This window comes from Benincasa hispida, chromosome 1 (assembly GCF_009727055.1).
Source record: "Benincasa hispida cultivar B227 chromosome 1, ASM972705v1, whole genome shotgun sequence".
Lineage (NCBI taxonomy): Eukaryota > Viridiplantae > Streptophyta > Magnoliopsida > Cucurbitales > Cucurbitaceae > Benincasa > Benincasa hispida.
In genome coordinates, this window is record NC_052349.1 from 69,595,884 (window position 1) to 69,614,874 (window position 18,991).

General features: G+C 34.0%; 1 protein-coding gene across 2 annotated transcripts; it reads right to left on the bottom strand.

The window, feature by feature from the left end:
- Positions 1 to 15,326: 15,326 nt before the first annotated feature.
- Positions 15,327 to 18,766, bottom strand: LOC120068103. 2 transcript variants are annotated; one of them, XM_039019802.1, is made up of 4 exons: positions 18,499 to 18,766; positions 16,842 to 17,630; positions 15,972 to 16,316; positions 15,327 to 15,875 (listed from the first exon to the last, which is right to left on the bottom strand). In XM_039019802.1, exons 1-4 carry the CDS (start codon positions 18,595 to 18,597, stop codon positions 15,600 to 15,602), a joined length of 1,509 nt encoding a protein of 502 aa, XP_038875730.1. In that variant the 5' UTR covers positions 18,598 to 18,766; the 3' UTR covers positions 15,327 to 15,599. The 2 variants fall into 2 exon arrangements, with proteins under 2 accessions (XP_038875730.1, XP_038875734.1); XM_039019806.1 differs by having other exon boundaries at positions 16,842 to 17,635; positions 18,499 to 18,764.
- Positions 18,767 to 18,991: the final 225 nt, after the last annotated feature.

Sequence of the window (18,991 nt, forward strand, 5' to 3'; positions counted from 1 at the left end):
CACGTTTGAGTGATAACCTAAAAGGTCTGTAGTAAATGGATAAGATTGGATACCTTATCCTGATGACACTATGAATATGACCTGTTTTGTATATGTTACCATTGTTGTAAAGTGCTACAAATGATTTGATCCTGATCATTCATGTGGAGACATGCGAGCAGGGGTATTCTATACAATACAAAGAGTTTGTATAAGATCGGACCGTGCAATGAATAGTTTCTCTATATAACACCGTTGCTAGAATAGACTTACATTTCACTAGGATGACCATAGGTGACTTGACTTTAATCTTGAGTGAGTTGTGAACTCCTGAGAGTGATCCTTTGATTTATATGGGTAAGAGTGACCTTATTAGCCGAGTCAACAAGTCTACCATTTTGGAAACTTGTCCGAGCAAGGAGTTGGAAACACAACTACACAAGATGAAATTCACTCATTTTCCGACCTTAGGGAAAGTGAATAAATTGCTCATTTAATATCTGATTCCGAGTCTTGAACATTGAGGTCTCAACCTCTCACTGACCCAAGAGGTGTTAATTTGTAGTTAAACTATAACTGCTTGTTCATTAGAGGGATCAGTGGTATTTAGGGACTTAGATGTAACTACAGGGGTAAAATGGTATTTTGACCCAACTATAGTTATGAGCAATTTGTGAAGGGTCGATTCACTGTTGATTGGTTATAGAAATAAATCTACAATGCAAAGAGTGCAGCCATCGATCTTTAGCGGAATGACTGGTAGTTAATGAAAATTGATTAATTTAATTAAATAGTTTAATTAATTAATCTTATATCATTTGAGCTTTTAATCTATAGGTCCATAAGGTCCTCTTGTTATCCCTAAAGGATATATAAGTAGAATGATTTGAATTGTTCAAATCAATTGCATATTAATGAGATTAATATAATATGGTTAATTATAGATGTGATCTATAATTAAGAGAGAGAAATATTTGAACAATTGAAGAATTAACCATTGAAGGGACGTTTTGGAGAAGACACGGTGGGAATCGTGAAGAATTTGGGAATCTACAAAGGTAAGTTAGCTCTTTTTTTTTCCCTCTTAAATGGATGCTAATCTTGATTGTTTATCCATTATGTTATTATTTTTATACCGTATTTTGTTTATGTAAAATCGAAAAACAAAATTGCAAGGCGATCATATACTTTCGCTTGAGATTCAATCTCTTCAGAAAGTACTCACACCATAATTTGGTATTGAGTCGAATACACTTCAGTGTCTAAGTTAGTACTAGGAGTATTTAGTTTAACTAGGTACAAAGAAGTGAGCTAGATTCTCTTTTGGAATTCACTTATTTCTCCCTTTTGATATTGTAGAATGAAGTTATTTATAATATTATTTCTCTAACACCTGCTTGTGGTTATGTGTAACGTGGACAATGTCAAGTTGATTGTAGCCCATGAGGTTGAAGAGCTCTAGAACCAAGCTCCGCTCAATTCTTTTATGATTAGTATACTTTCTTTTATTCAGTGAGTTGACCTAGAATTTGAGAGTTTGACTTTTTCGTTTTTAGACACACAGAATTCCATATTGTCTCTTAATTTTCCTTTCGCAGCTTTAGACTTCGCCTGAAACAATCATCAACAATACTAACAAATCATTAACCACCTTGTTAATAAAAATACAAGTTTGTTGGGAACACACATCATATTGTTTTCTTGTCAACTAATAATTTTAATACATAAATGAAAAAGATATTAATTTTCAAATGCCAATGGATGCGACTATGATGGCTATAGACAATTCCCCTTTCTTGTTGAATTTGTTGAGCTAATTGAAGTAATTGCGTTTCATAATGGCATATTTTATCATTTCAAATCTCTTATCAAGTCAAGTTAAATTTGTTGATGAGGTTCAATTTTTGGTTGATTTTATTCATGATTATATGTGAAGCCTTGCAATCTAAAGATTCTTCATTGTCAATCTAATACAATTGCTTTACATGCATTAGTTTCTCGTGTTTGAATTGAAGCATCAATTTTTAGAGATTCGTCTTGAAGATCATTCTCATTGCTTATTAGATGGTGCATTTGTTTCTGATTTCATATACTATTGTAGTTACATTACATCTATAATTTTTTTTACCAGAATATAATTAAATTTTGCGTTTTACCTTTTTCCACTAAAGAATGTTAAATATATAATATTAAATTTTCATTAACATGTTGATATTTTCACATTTTTATGGGTTTGATATTGACACGAGGATGAATTAATATTTTCATAATATCATAGAAAAATCTACGGAATATAATAATTAAGTAATAAAATATCATTAATGTAAATATAATATAAATAATAGACATGTTAACTCGGTTAAAAATCATAAAATATTTATTTACTAATTTAAATTTATTTTTTAATAATTTTTCTAGAAATATCCATAGAAATCGAAATTCTATTGATATTTCTATTAAAATTTTCATAAAATTAAAACATCAATATTTCGGTTGACATTGACATCTTAAACATTGGTTATACATATATAGTTTTTTAGGTTGTTTTCAGATATAGAAAAATGAGTCAACTTATTTTTCAATATAACAAAATATTATTGTCTATTAGTGATAAATATTAAAAGATATAGATATATCTATTAATATGATATTTTACTGTATCTGAAAATATTTTCAATAGTGTTATTATTTAAAAATATATATATATATATATATAATGAAAATGTTATGCATATGTGATTGTAATATATGTAATAATAGAAACAAAATGAATATGAGATGCGAGTAATTTTAGTAGGTAGTAGGGGCAGTATTGACATTGTGATAGTAGTGAGTTGTAATGATGACGGTCCGCCTTCTGGAAGATCCAGGGATAAGGACAAATTCGAAATAATTTATTAAAAATTAAATAGGTTCTCCAAGATTCAGTTTTGTGTAGGCTGAAAAAGTAACACGTGGCGGGCAGATAGACATTACACGCTGTCCACAGCCCACCAGAAGGACCGCCTCGTGCCGCACGTGACGGCCATTGGGTGAGCCGTCGTTCACACGGTCACAGTCGGGGGAGCGCCACCCCCACCACGTTTTTCTGTACTTTGCTTTTTCTTCTGCTTATCTATTGGGTGATTCCACTATTCAAACTAAACCATGACACTTGTTTATATCAAGCTTCCAAATGGGAAAAGAAACTTTATGTCATATTTCCATATTTTAGAATCATCATCATTTAAAAAATTCGTTAAAATAGTTTTTTTCTCAATTTATCTCGATCAAAATCGATCATCAAAATTTTAAATTAAAAAATTAACTTTTTCATCGTATCCGTTGTTTTGGAACTTTTTCGATGATATCTGATAATGATTAACATTAAGATTCTATATTTTGACTTTTTGGTGAAATCTCATGCATGATTAATAATAAGATTCTATATATTTCTCTAAATATTACGTAGTTTTGCAGAATTTGATCTTTCCTAAATTTAAAAATGATAGTGTAATTATCTAATAAGATCAATCGGAAAATCCATTTGGATAAGTGGTAAATCTATTTGAAAATTTAGATAATTATATGAAATAACAATTGGGTTTGGGTGAAAGATTTGATAAAGATAAGAGAAAATTTGAAAAGATATAAGAACTGTATAAGATTTGGAAAAATTATGAAAAAATTAGTAGAATCTCATTGTTAATCTACTTGAGATTTAACCGAGAAAATTCAAAACAATTGATAAAATGAAAAAGCTAGTTTCTTTTAATCTAAATCAATTGCATATTAACCGAGATGAACCGAGAAAAATTAGTTTAATGAGTTTACAAAAAGAGTTTATTTTTTAAAGAAACTTTAGGGGGCTAATTCTAACAATTTTCCAAACTTTCTCGTGAGTATAATGATAAATTTGTTTGAGGGGAAAGCACATGTAAACAACTACCAGTAAAGAGTTTGGAAGTAGAAAATCAACTTATTTTTCTAAACTATAAGGATGTATTTATAAAAGCAGATGACGTAGATTATTCCCAATAGAAGATTTCACAACTATTTTCTTGGCTCTATCGTTTGCGTCCTGCTTGATGTAAATTATGCATTTGGTCCAAAATCCCCTATCACAACATTAATTATTATCCCAAAAGTCGATAAATCAATTTCTCTGAACAAAATCTCTTCACCAATCAACTTTAAAAATATAAATTCAAAATTTTCTCGGGGGAAATATCACATTAGAGTTAAGTAAAATGTCAAATCTATAATACAATGTGAGAGGGAAAAAATGTTTTGGACTCTTTCATCTTTGCATAGAATGATCAGAAGACAAGTACGATGACCACTTCGATCTTGCTTTTCACTACAAACTTACTCAAATGTTCAATTGAGGGACAAGTATAGCAACGATATGTTAGAGTTAGAAAATATGCAGCGGAAGTATCAAGGATCCATAAGCATTCAAATTCACTAATTTTGGCAGAAACTAAAGCATGCTCATCTAAATAAGAGGGTTTTAAGATCATACATTTGAAGAACTTTTCAAGAACTTGATCAATCAATAGCAGTCTTCACCAAAGATCATCGTGAACCACCTCAAGATCTTCCCCACTATCCTCTTGGAACTTTAGATCGAGTTGTGGGACTCAAGAACAGCTTGAAACGATGAAGAATAGAGAGATACTCACAACAGCTCACTTCGAAGAACCCTTTCTTCTCACTAAAATTTTCTCTTAAAATTTCTGTGTTATGCATACCTTCAATTCACTCCTATCTTCTTTATTTATTGTAGATAAACATACAAATAAGAGATATGCATGGCTTGTAGCTCATGCTTGGAGCTTTAATGAAGAAGAAGAAGTGGACTTTAACTGAGCATGAAGAAGATGATATTGGAAAATTAAGTTTTTCCATTTTGGTGCATGCAAAACTATTTTTCCCATTTTTCTTTTAAAACCAAATTTGATTTCAAAATTCAATTTTGATTTTAATAACTGAAAAATAATTTTCATAAATTAATTTAAAATATTAATTAGTTTAATATCAAATATTAAATTAATTTTTGCACAATAATCATCTTTATATATTTAAATCATATTTAAATATATATTCTCGTATTCTGTTTAATTTGAACATTTCAAATTAATTTCTCAAGTTACTCTAAAGCTTAATCAGCGAGCTAGTAGAGAGATCTCACGGACCTACAGATCATGGGCTCAAACTATTCGAGATTAATTGATTAAACTCATTAGTTCGATCTAACCCCCATTCGTTAACTAAGGGGACACTTCACTATAGCCCATAGTTGAACTCCCCTCACTGTAGATATATTAAGTCCACTTTATAACCATAATCAGTAAGTCGATCCTTCACAGGTTGTTCGTAATCACAACTAGGTCAAAATCATCGTTTTACCCATGTGAATACATCTTGTTCCTTAAGTTCCTACTGACTCTCTAATGAACAATTTTGATTCATAATCTCTATGAATCAAATCCTTTCTCTATCATGAAAAGGCAGAGCCCTGATTATTCAAGACCTGGAATCAGTACTTAAGAGAACAACCTATCTGTAAGGCTATGTCCCTAGCTATTCATCTGGTTTTATCCCCAAAATGGTAAACTTATTGAGCAGTGCTGTTGGACTACTCTCACCGTTTACAAATCAAATGATAATCCCGAATAAACAGGAGTTCATAGCTAGCTCAAGATTATGATCAAGTTAACCTAGGTTATTTGATAAATGAAATAGTCAGTTTTAATAGTAAACGGTCGTTATAAAGAAAAGTGACTATTTTCGTGGTCTAGTTTATATGCAAACTGTATAGGATGTCCCCACCCACATGTCTCAATATGAACGATTTGTGGATCACATCGTTTGTAATACTTTACAACTTCTTGTAACAACTACAAAATAGGCCGCATCCAATAGTATTACCAGGATGAGATACCCAATTTCATCCATATATTTATTAGACCATTTAGGCTATATACTATCAACTTGATCCTGTTTATGTCACTACATAAATTTACATAAAGCTACAGTATTCAGACTATAGCCATGGATATGTTTATTGGATTTCCATAATAAGATGCAAAATCAACAAGTCATTATTATTGATAAATAGAATGTTTAACACAAATTGCGAGTTCTAGGACATTCCCAACAATCTCCCACTTGGACTAAAACTCCAGTGAGAACAAATATATACAATATAATGTTGAGAAACATAATGGGAAAAATACAATAAACTAGGGCATTTCTAATACCATAGACATTCTCCCACTTACCCTAGATTACACTACTTAGAGTCCTAGTCCAACTAGGTGGCCCTTGAATACTTTAGCCGAGAGGGCCTTTGTGAATAGAGCAGCAAGGTTGTCTTCAGAGGCAATCTTTGTGACGATCACATCTCCTCTGTGTACTATCTCCAAGATGAGATGGTACTTTCTTTTAATGTGTTTTTCACATTTGTGATTCATGGGTTCCTTTGAGTTGGCAATAACACCACTATTATCACAATATAGTGTGATTGGCAGGTGCATATCTGGAACGACTTCCAAATCGCCCAAGAATTTGCGTAGCCATACTACTTCTTTAGCAGCTTCGCATGTAGCCACGTATTCCACTTCCATTGTGAAGTCAGCGATAAAAATTTGCTTGATGCTTCTCCAAACTATAGCTCCTCTATTAAGAGTGAAAACTGATCCTGAGGTAGATTTCCTAGAATCTACGTCAGTCTGAAAATCAGAATCGATGTATCCTGTAAGGATCAAATCCTTAGGTCCATACACAAGTATATAGTCCCTCGTTCTCCTTAGATACTTGAGGATATTATTACAACGGTCTAATGACCGTGTGCTAGATTGGATTGCAACCTGCTGACGATTCCAACTACAAAACATATGTCAGGGTGTGTACACAACATGGCGTACATCAAACTCCCAACTGCAGATGCATATGGAATTTTGTTAATCTCCTCAACTTCTTGAGGTGTCATAGGACATTGTTCCTTTGATAAATGAATTTCATGCCTAAAAGATAATAAAACTTTCTTGAAATTTTGCATATTATACCTTGACAACATCTTGTCAATATAAGATGCCTGAGATAGTACCAATGTTCTATTCTTTCGGTTATGAAAGATCTGTATTCCTAGACCATACTGAGCATCACCCAAATCTATCATTTGGAACTGTGTTGCTAACCATCTCTTTACGTCAGCAAGAAAACTTGTCTTATTCCCAATGAGCAAGATATCATCAACATATAGAACTAAGAATGCTACAGTTTTGTTGATTATCTTCTTGTATACACAAGCTTCATCAACATTCTGTTCAAAGCTATAAGATTTGATCACAGTGTCAAATCTTATATTCCAGAATTTGGACACTTGTTTCAACCCATAAATAGATCGATTAAGCTTAAAGATTTTCTGTTCCTGTCCTTTTTCAATGAACCCTTCTGTTTGAGACATAAAAATACTTTCATCAAGATAGTCATTCAGAGAAGTTATCTTGACATCCATTTGCCATATCTCATAGTCATAATATATGACAATGCCCAAAAGTATTCTTATTGATTTGATCATGGCAATAGGAGAAAAAGTTTCTTCATAATCAACTCCTTTTTAGGTAAAACCCTTTGCCACGAATCTGGCTTTATAGGTCTGTACCTTGCCAGTTTGGTCTTGTTTTATTTTGTAGATCCATTTACAACCTATAGGTGTTACCCCATATGGTTGATCTATAAGTTTCCAGACAGAGTTGAAATACATAGACTCCATTTCATCGTCCATGACTTTTATCCATTGTTTCCTGTCGATATCCTCCAATGCTTTTTTAAAGGTTAATGGATCCTCTAAAACATCATCTTATATGATGTTCTGAGTTTCTGTTAAACCCATGTAGTGTTCAAGTTGCTGAATAATCCTCCCACTACAATGAGGCATCCCCAACTCTTGGGATGGACGTGACGGGACAACAACCGTTGTTGATGGACCAGTTTGATCAACAACTTTTGTTGATCTTTCTGTAGTATCTTTAGTAAGTTCTTGCAATATTAGTTTACTGCGAGGTAGATGATTTTTAATATGATCCGCATCCAAGAATGTAGCATTTGCCGATACAAAAACTTTATCTTCTTGGGATCATAAAAGTATCCTCCTTTTGTTTCTATGGGGTATTCTACAAATAGGCATAATTTTAAACGTATTTCCAATTTCTCAGGATTCTCTACCAACACGTGTGTTGGACAACCCCAAATACGGAAATGATGTATACTTGCTTTGCGTCCTTTCCACAATTCAAACGGTGTTTCTGAAACACTTTTGGATGGAACAACATTCAAAATATAAACTGCAGTCTGTACTGCATACTCCAAAAGGATTGAGGTAACCGAGCATAACTCATCATAGACCGAACCATGTCCAACAAGGTTTGATTTCTCCTTTATGCAGCACCATTTTGTTGTGGTGTTCTAGGTGCTGTGAGTTGGGATTGAATTCCATGATCTACTAGATAATTCTAGAATTCAAATCCATATACTCACCACCTCGATCAGATCGAAGTGTTTTAATTCTTTTACTTAACTGATTTTCAGTCTCAGCCTTAAATTCTTTGAACTTTTCAAGAGTTTCAGACTTGTGATTGATTAAGTAAATATAGCCATATTGAGAGTAATCGTCAATAAAACTGACGAAGTATTGATATCCTCCTCGAGCTTTAACATTCATCGGACCACATAGGTCTGAATGTATAAGTTTGAGAGGTTCTTTGGCACGCAGACCTTTGTCAGAAAAAGATCTTTTTTTCATTTTTTCCTCAAGACATGATTCATATGGAGGTAGGAAACTGTCTTCTAATTGATTTAGATGACCGTTTTTTACCAATCTCTTAATCTTGTTGAGATTAATGTGACCAAGCTTGAGGTGCCAAAGACAGGCGTTAGGAGGAATTTTTCACCTTTTATTATGAGTCTCAGCCCTTTTAAACATCTCTATATTTAAAATGGCTCTTGCTTCAGTTGGTTGTAATATGTATAAGTTATTTTCAAGTCCAGCAAAACAAATATGAACACATCTTGAATAAATAAACACTTCATAACATTCAAAAGATACACTGTACATATTCTCTAATAGACAGGAAATGAAGATCAGATATCTTTTCATCTTTGGTACAAAGAACACATTCTTGAGCAAGACAAAAGAATCTCTAAAAAAACAACTTCACATCTCCCACTGCTTCAGCTAAAATGACTTCACTTGTTCCCACCTTGAAAGTCATCTCATATTTAGAAAGTCTTCTCTAAGAACTAGTTTTCTGTAGAAAAGCGCAAACATGATTAGCGGCGCCTGAATCCAATATCCAGGTAAGGTGAGAATTTTCCACTATACATGTTTCAACAACCAGTAAATCAAATTTACCTTGTTTAGCCTTTTCTGCTTTCTTTTTAGCCAGATATTTTAGGCAGTTTCGTTTCCAATGCCCAACTTCTCCACAATGGAAACATTTTCCTTTGGGAGTTTTGTTTTTCTTTGCAGTAGCTTTCTTTTTCCCTTTTCCTTTCTTCTTCATTTGTACGGTTTTATCCTTAAAAGAAGAAGGACCAACTTTCTTATCATCAGTGGGTTTCGTACCTGACGTTGACCCCTTATAATTTTTTTTTGGTTTTGAAATAACATTTATTTCTTTTTCCTTTAGTTTCATCATTGATTGATAAGTTTGCAACTCATTCAACAATGTCATTAAGTTATAAGTGATTTTGTTCATGACAACGTTTGTCCTAAATAACAGATAACTCTCAGGAAGAGATTCTAGTATCATGTTCACTTGACTTATCTCGTCTATCATTACCCCGTGAGACTCCGTAATGTTAAAATGAACCATCATGTTGAGAACGTGTTCTCTTACGTTGGTTCCATCTTCATGCGTGTTACATAAACATATTTGATGTCTTCATGTCTAACAGAAGATGCCGGTTGCCTGAACATCTCTTGTAATGATGCCATACCTCACGGGCTGTGGGCATAACCTTATGCTTCTTGTTGAGTACATCAGATATACTCGCCAAGATATAGGCCCGAGCTTTCTCATTCGCCCTCACCCATCTATCATAGACGTCCCGAACATTTCAGATGGTCGTTGAACTGGGAACTGGAGGACACTCCTCTGTTAACAAAAACCTCAGATTGTTTACAACTAATATCGTATTGATGTTTGACTTCCAGTTCGAATAACCCTCTCCATTAAATTTATCAGAAGCAATTAATTTTATGATTGAGTTCGACATTGCTGAAACATTTTAAACAAACTCTATTAAATATGCATCTAAATCCATTTTTAGCAAAACTAATAAAGTACCCAATAAATCTTTATTTATTTTCAATGATACTTAAGTGATTTAGAGCAAATGTTATCGTGGGGCAGTCAAGAATTCCTTCACAAAAGCAAGATAATTCTTGACCAAATACTATTTTCAGAATAACTCATGTTCCAATAGATCTTTTGGTTATCGTTTTCGGTCAAGATCTTTATTAACAATTAGTAATTCTTGTAAGTGTGACCCACCATTTTCAGATCTTATATGACGGTACCTCTTAGATAGAAGACAATATCCAAGACGGAACTATAAGATCCTATTCATTTTATTGAAGCCTGGGTTGTTCCGAATCCTATGTTACAACCCTTCATAGGGATCGTTGCGGTTAATGACTAGCTAGTGCCGCATAAAACGACAGCAGACGCAACATAAAAATCTCACGGTTCAAACTAATAGAGGAGATCGTAGGACAATGTTGACACATTTCCTTCACCCACTTACTATGAACTACCTCCCTCATTCACTTTGTTATTGACCCATGCAAGCATTTTTCATATAGAGCGGTCGAGATAAAATCGACATGAAGCCGAGCATGGATCTCACAGTGTAAATTCTTGAGAACATGAGAGCTAATAACTATATATCAAATATATTGTTAATCTCCCACTGAAGTGTTCAAAATGTTTGGGTATTTTACTTAGGCATGATGGCTAATTTTATACAACCTAAGTCTAGGTGATTTATCTAGATATAACTCTTATAATTGGATTTAACCTACAATGTCTAGGTGATAAACTATTTTATTACCTCACATCGCTCAAGCAAGTTCATAAAATCAGTTTACAACTTTCAATAGTTCGGTTATAATCCCTAGGTAGGAGGTGTTCTGTAAATTGTCAACTTAAGTACCCCAGCCTTAGACGGGTTTATGAACCGATATGAATTTGTAACCTTATTTTATAAGGTAACAATCTGTTTTAACGTTTAAAACTAGTTGTTAAGTAAGTGAGTATGTAGCTATTCTTTGTTATGGATTTTAAATGTCTAACCAATTTTATAACAACTTACAAAATTTTAGACATGCTTAACATCCACAACATTCAACAAAGGCATCTAATATAACCATTATATTAAACATAACTCTAACATGCATATTATATATTATAACAATTATAACATACTTTCAATACATGTAACATGCTTCCTACGATGGAGTTTTAAATCTACATGGCATATTGTATGCATATACACGAATTATTTAATTATTACATACATCTCATGCATAAACAATTAAACACTAACTGATATGGTTTTTGTTTTGGCATAAACAAGCAAACAGATGCCTAACTATTACAAACAACTTCAAAATTGTCTTTGAACCGCTCGAACTGCTCCAAACCGAACCCAAGCATCTTGAACCGGATCAACCAAAAACCCTTTGAGGCTAAACCGAATTGGACCTTGAGAAAATTGATCGAACTAGTTGCTCTCGGTCCAACCTCAAAGTCTTGCTAAGGTCGATCGTGTAGCGTTGAAGGCAATCGTCTAACACCATTACCTTGTGTTGAGAAGAGGTACACGATCGCTTAGTGTCTACTGAAGCTAAACGATCGCTTAGCTCTATTGTATAGAGCTACATGATCGGTTAACACCATCGCCTAGCTATCGTTTAACTCTATCGAATAGAACTACACGATCGTTTAACACCATTGCCTAGCGTTTCATGTCATCGTTTAGTATCCGCCATAGCTAAACGATCGCTTAGCTCTATCATATAGAACATTTTCGCATCGCTTAGCACTTCGTCTACACGATCGCTTAGCACTTGATCTAAACGATCGCTCAATGCTATTGCGTAGCACTTCATCGCATCGCTTAGCGCACACTGCAACTACACGATCGTGTAGTGCCATCGTTTAGCAAATCCAACGTATCGTTTAGTTCCCACGCCAAAAGCTAAATGATCGCGTAATGCTATTGTATTTCATTCGAACGTATCGCTTAGCTCCCGTAGGTACACGATCGTTTAGCGTTCAACATCACAACAACCAGCGCCCATTGCTATACGAACGTCTAGCTTTTCTTCACATCGTGTAACACCTGGAACTAGATGATCGCTTAGCAACCGAACCTTAACAACGATTTTGAGCAGAAGCTGAAAAACTGGAACAACAACTCGGCCTCCTTCACTTGTTTCTTCAATTACATCTTAATTTTAATTCTAATGACTCCAAATAAATTACAGACTCTTGCTAACACATAAAAGCTCATCAATTAAGAGCCAGTTACAAATTTAAATAATAAATTAAAGAGAATTAAAATTCCAAAACTCAGAAAATCATATCAGTGTATTAGTTTCATATATCTCATGAAAAACACCCACCACACCAAAATTAAACCAAATTGAATGCTTAAATGATGCTTTGATACCAATTGTTAGAGTTAGAAAATATGCAGCGGAAGTATCAAGGATCCATAAGCATTCAAATTCACTAATTTTGGCAGAAACTAAAGCATGCTCATCTAAATAAGAGGGTTTTAAGATCATACCTTTGAAGAACTCTTCAAGAACTTGATCAATCAGCAGTAGTCTTCACGAAAGATCACCGTGAACTACCTCAAGATCTTCCCCACTATCCTTTTGGAGCTTTAGACTAAGTTGTGGGACTCAAGAACAACTTGAAATGATGAAGAACAAAGAGATACTCACAATAGCTCACTTCGAAGAACCCTTTCTTCTCACTGAAATTTTCTCTCAAAATTTATGTGTTATGCATACCTTCAATTCACTCCTATCTTCTTTATTTATTGTAGATGAACATGCAAAGAAGAGATATGCATGGCTTGCAGCTCATGCTTGGAGCTTTAATGAAGAAGTAGACTTTGAGTTAGCATGAAAAAGATGATATTGGAAAATCAAGTTTTTCCATTTTGGTGCATGCAAAACGATTTTTCCCATTTTTCTTTTAAAACCAAAATTTGATTTCAAAATTCAATTTTGATTTTAATAATTGAAAAATCATTTTCTAAAATTAATTTCATAAATTAATTTAAAATATTAATTCATTTAATATCAAATATTAAATTAATTTTTGCACAATAATCATCTTCATATATTTAAATCATATTTAAATGTATATTCTCCTATTTTGTTTAATTTGAATGTTTCAAATTAATTTTTCAAGCTACTCTAAAGCTTAACCAGCGAGCTAGTAGAGGAACCTCGTGAACCTACAGATCATGGGCTCCAACGATTTGAGATTAATCGGCTAAACTCATTAGTCCGATCTAACCCCCATTCGTTAACTAATGGGATACTCCACTATAATCCATAGTTGAACTCTCCTCACTGTAGATATATTAAGTCCACTTTATAACCATAATCAGTAAGTCGATCTTTCACAGATTGTTCGTAATCATAGCTAGGTCAAAATTATTGTTTTACCCCTGTGAATACATCTTGTTCCTTAAGTTCTTATTGACCCTCTAATGAACAAATCTGATTCATAATCTCTATGATTCAAATCCTTTCTCTATCATGAGAAGGTGGGGCCTTGATTGTTCAAGACCTGGAATCAGTACTTAAGAGAACAACCTATCTGCTAACCCTTAATCAGGTAGGAGTGAATTCTATCTTGCAAGGCTATCTCCCCAGCTATTCATCTGGTCTTATCCCCAAAATGGTAAGCTTATTGAGCAGTGCTGTTGGACTACTCTTACAGATCCTGAACAAATAGGAGTTCATAACTAGCTCAGAATTAAGATCGAGTTAACCTAGGTTATTTAATAAATGAAATAGTCAGTTTTAACAGTAAATGGTCATTATAAAGAAAAGTGACGATTTTCGTGGTCCAGTCTATATGCAAACTCATTGCATAGGATGCCTCCACTCACATGTCTCAACATGAACGATTTGTGAATCACATCGTTTGTAGCACTTTACAACTTTTTGTAACAACTACAGAATGGGTCACATCCAAAGTGTTACCAAGATGAGATACCCAATTTCATCCATATACTTATTAGACCATTTAGGCTATATACTATCAACTTGATCCTGTTTATGTCACTACATAAAACTACATAAAGTTACATAAAGTTACAGTATTCAAACTATAGCCAATGATATGTTTATTAGATTTCCATAATAAGATGCAAAATCAACAAGTCGTTATTATTGATAAATAGAATATGTAACATGAATTGCGAGTTTTAGGACATTCCCAACACGACATGCATATGTAGAGACTTGAATCTCTAACCTATTGATCATAGATTAACTAATTGAGATATATTCAAATTACCGGTTAAAAACTTGATTTGACAGTATCATGTTCACATTATTGGTATTGTATCAACATTTGTTTTCATATTTTTGCAAATACTTGTTATTTAACATCCTTTGTCAAATATAATTCTTAAATACACATTAATATCAACATGTCAAAATAAAAACGAAAGAAATACCCTCTTGAACGAAATGACAGGTAGTTAAGCACTCTCAAGAGAGACATAATTGGTTGCATTAATTTCATACTAAACGAGCATGAGTTTTTGTCGTAATAGAAGTAAGTGAGTTCAATTTCATCATCCAATTTCTTCTTGCCATATAGATTAATCGTAATGTTGGACACAAGCTTCGAAAGATGGAAACTTTTGTGTTAAGAGTTTCTCTTTAACAAATTTTGTAAGTTAAAAATTGTTTTTAATCCGTTGTTTAGGAAGTTCAGGTTGTTCTAAGGATTTCCATACATTATGAATATTACTTTACGTGTATAGTAGAAACAGTTACAAAATTGCAATCAATTAGATAATTCCATGGTAACTGTTAAAAAGAGAGACAGACAGAAAGAGGAGACAAGATTTACGTGGAAAATCCTGAAACATTTTTACATAATATGAGAGATACTAGAGGATTCTTGTTTATAGGCTCCAACAAGCCTAAATACAAAAAAGGAAAGAAAAATAGGGTAAAATAAATAACTATAATACCCCGAAACTATAAACAATCAACTAAGTCCCTTGTTTCCAAGGGTAACCAACACCAAAAATTCCTTGAAAACCCCACTGTAATGCAAAATATTAGAACTGCACAATATGACAAAGTTCTTGAAAAGCAATAAATTTTCCCATAGGATAATAGATTACAACTAAGAATTACCTCTCTGTGCATCAAGACTCTATTACGATGATGCTTTTGTAATGTGTTAGTTAAAGTAAAACAAAACCAACTTCCCGAAGCACTAGAGAGAAACTTGGGACTGTATTACAAGGGCGTTGTTTCATAGATATCTCCCTTGGTGAGCAAAAAAGAAAAAAAGCTTTCAGTACTGACGGAAAGTAAGATTCAAGCGACCTGGACGAAGATTTGTTGCTTCTAAAAGTTCTTTAGGAGCAGTGTTTGGATGAATTACAGTCACCCCATGGAAAACATGTCTTGATTTCCCACCAAATATCAAGATATCTCCCGATTCCAAAGTAACTTTCTCCGCTTGATCAGCGTCACTCTGATCACCAAATAGGAATTCTGCAGAGTCACCAATGGAGAAGGAGACAACAGGCAATCCTTTATCGAGACTTTCTCGACTTTCATCTCGATCCTAATGGGAAGAAAATGAGACAAAGATTATGATGGAAGAATTATGAAATGTTGGAAGATCCAAAAAGTGAAGAGTATAGGAGCCGTTATTGCAGACCTGATGAAGACCTAATCTTCCATTTTGTGAGTAGAAGTTTACAATACAGATGTTCGGCTTCATCCATGGAAGTACACGTTCAGGATTTTTCATTGTTGAATCTTTCCCCATAATGGCATAAGAAACTTTGATTGCCTTTTCAACCAGTTGGTAAAATTCATCTGGTAGACTTGGTGGTTTTGTATCATCAAATGGACGAACATCTCCATATGTGCTACTATCCGGATCCCAATTTTTACCTAGGCACATCATTTTCAAGTGTAGCTTTCCTCCTTCACGGTAACCAGGTTGGTAAAAGCCTCCAGCTCCAATACCAAGATCCCGACATCTTTTTACTATCATCACCTGCGGCGACCATAACAGAGGAAGAAAAGCAAGGAAGATTCAGAGTTTTGAAAACGCTCTCAACAAAGCTAAAAATAATAGTGCGGCTCAAATCAAACAAAACCATCCAACACCTATATGGTGAACCTAGAATGAAAGGAAAAAAAGACCATAGTCAAAGCTACAACTCATCCTCTAATAAGATCCATTTCTTGCTTGATAATAAAGCATCTTTCCCCACGATATTTGTAATTATCGCCTGAAGCTTAGTCCATTTGTGCTTAGTGTTTGGACTCCTTTTGTGAGACCCTTTTTCTTTTATTTGTCTTGTATATTCATCCATTTTTCTCAATGAAAACTTGGTTCAAGAAAAAAGAATAAATGATACGGCACTTTCCTATCCTTGGAGAGTGAGCTTTCCCTCCTAGAGATATATGGAAAGATCTTTAACTCAAGAATTGATTCGTTTATGTCTGAGGCTAACTACAATAATAAGATTTTGATATAGACCATTTGTGCAGGTGAGAGAGAGAAATCAATGTATACCTGATCCCTGAGGGAAATGCCACTCTTCAGATGAACCATTCCTGGTCTCAACACAATTCCACTATTTCCCTCCATTGCACGCTTCATCTCATTCCTCTTTTCTCTGTTCTTAGCGAATAAAGAAGGATTCAGTGTGACAACCCCAGTCTTTGGAAGGCATATATCAAAAGGATCGAGGTTCACTGAAGGCTTCTTGTCTTTTGAGTCCGTAGAGCCCGAAACATTATTACTTTCCCTTAATTTTTTGGTGGAACTCTCATCTTTCACACAGGATTCCAAGAGAACTTGAACCTTGAGGTCCTGTCCAACAGCATCTGATCTGTTACAATTATCATGAGGAAACGAATCACTACAACTTTCCCCTACTGCTGTAGATTCCCGAATCTGAATTCTTTCAACAGCAGAATGCAAACTCTTAGAGACATTTTGGGCAGAAGAAGGTGAGAATTCCTTGCAATTAGAATTTGATGCAATAGATCCCAATAGTTGTTTAGAGCTTTTGCTCATATGATTACTGTCAGTATTTGATGCAATAGATCCCAATAATTGTTTAGAGGTATTGCTCAAATCATCAGCTGAATTATGTTCCGGTTGAAGATCAATGGCAGCAGAAGACGCATCTTTCCCACTATTTAAAGGCCGCCACTGCCACTGTTCAGAACTCGAGGCCTGTTTTTGTCCAAAAGGCTTCCCGACATTCCTCGACGACATGTGCTGAGAACTTCTATCTCGGAAAGTTCCATTACCAGGGTTAGACGAACCAGCAACAGAAGGCCCCTCACCTCCAGCCTGCACTTTTTGTTAGAATGTGAAAGATTAGAAGTAAGCATGAGAGTACAAATCTAAACTCTGGCACCTTCAATTCTGCTCCCTTACTAACTGATACAACCTATTCATAACATATATTGTATTTTCATAAATTTGCAAACAAAATTAAATATCTACAAATTTCAGAATTCCATAAAAAAGTAAACCAGAAGTCCTCAGGTCTTTTCTGAAATCCACCACTGACACACACACAACACAAATGATCAATTTACTTAAAAGATTAAATAAATTATAAGTTTAGTCCTCGAACTTCTAAGTTTGTGTCTAATTGGTCCTTCAACTTTACAACATGTTGGACATGCAATTTTGTGTCGAATAAGTCACCAAACTTAAAAAATATCTAATAAGTTCCTAAATTTTCAAGTGTGCGGCCCTCAGCCTATTCAAAATTTTTAAAAATTAATTGATCTAATATATAAAATTAAATTTTATGACTAATGGGATCCTAAACTTTGGATATTGCCTACGAATTTTAAAAATATGTATAGACGCAATATTGGACTTATTAGATACTTTAAACTTCATAAACTTAGATATAAAACTAAAGATTCAAGGACAAAACCTGCAATTTGAACTTTACTTAAATTTCTATTTTTTTCACAATATCTATTGAATCTCTAATTGTAACAGGAATATCAGCCGTTCGTCTGCATGAAGGAAATAATTAAAAATAAATAAATAACAGAAATGGACTCAGTGAACAGTTAACTCGATCTGTTTAAAGACTAGAATAAACATATATGAATAAACGAATAAAGCAAAAGTAAAGCCTAGAGCCAATATGCGTAAAATTTGTAAAAGTTGCGGAGCTTGAAGGAAGTTAGATTACATGACGAGGACGATAAGTGAAATTATCGGCGGAGCGAGGAGATCGTCCTCTGTTATTCGGATGGCCTCTTCCAGCATATCTACGGCCACCGTCGTTCATGATCTTGAGGAGGGAACTAAAAACAGAAGAGATTGATCGGGGGAAATTGAATGCCAAAGCTCGATCGATTTCGGATTGAGAGAGGTTTTGATGCAGCGAGGGCTGGGTTTAATATGGCTTTTTGTTGGTTTGTTTAAAGCTTTATTCCCTTTTTGAAAGGGATGTGAATAGTCCGCCTCTAATAACACTCTACTTAGGTTTTAAGGGCGTTTCATTGCGCATTTAAGATACTTGGAAAATTAAGCGCTTTGATAAATGTTGATATTTTATGGTAATTGTAATATTGGACCTTACCCTCAAACTAATTTCATCATCATTCTTTTTCTTAATTAATCTACTCTCAAAGGGTTGCGGACGAGCGACGATTGAATCTCCCATGGGTAGTCGATAGTCG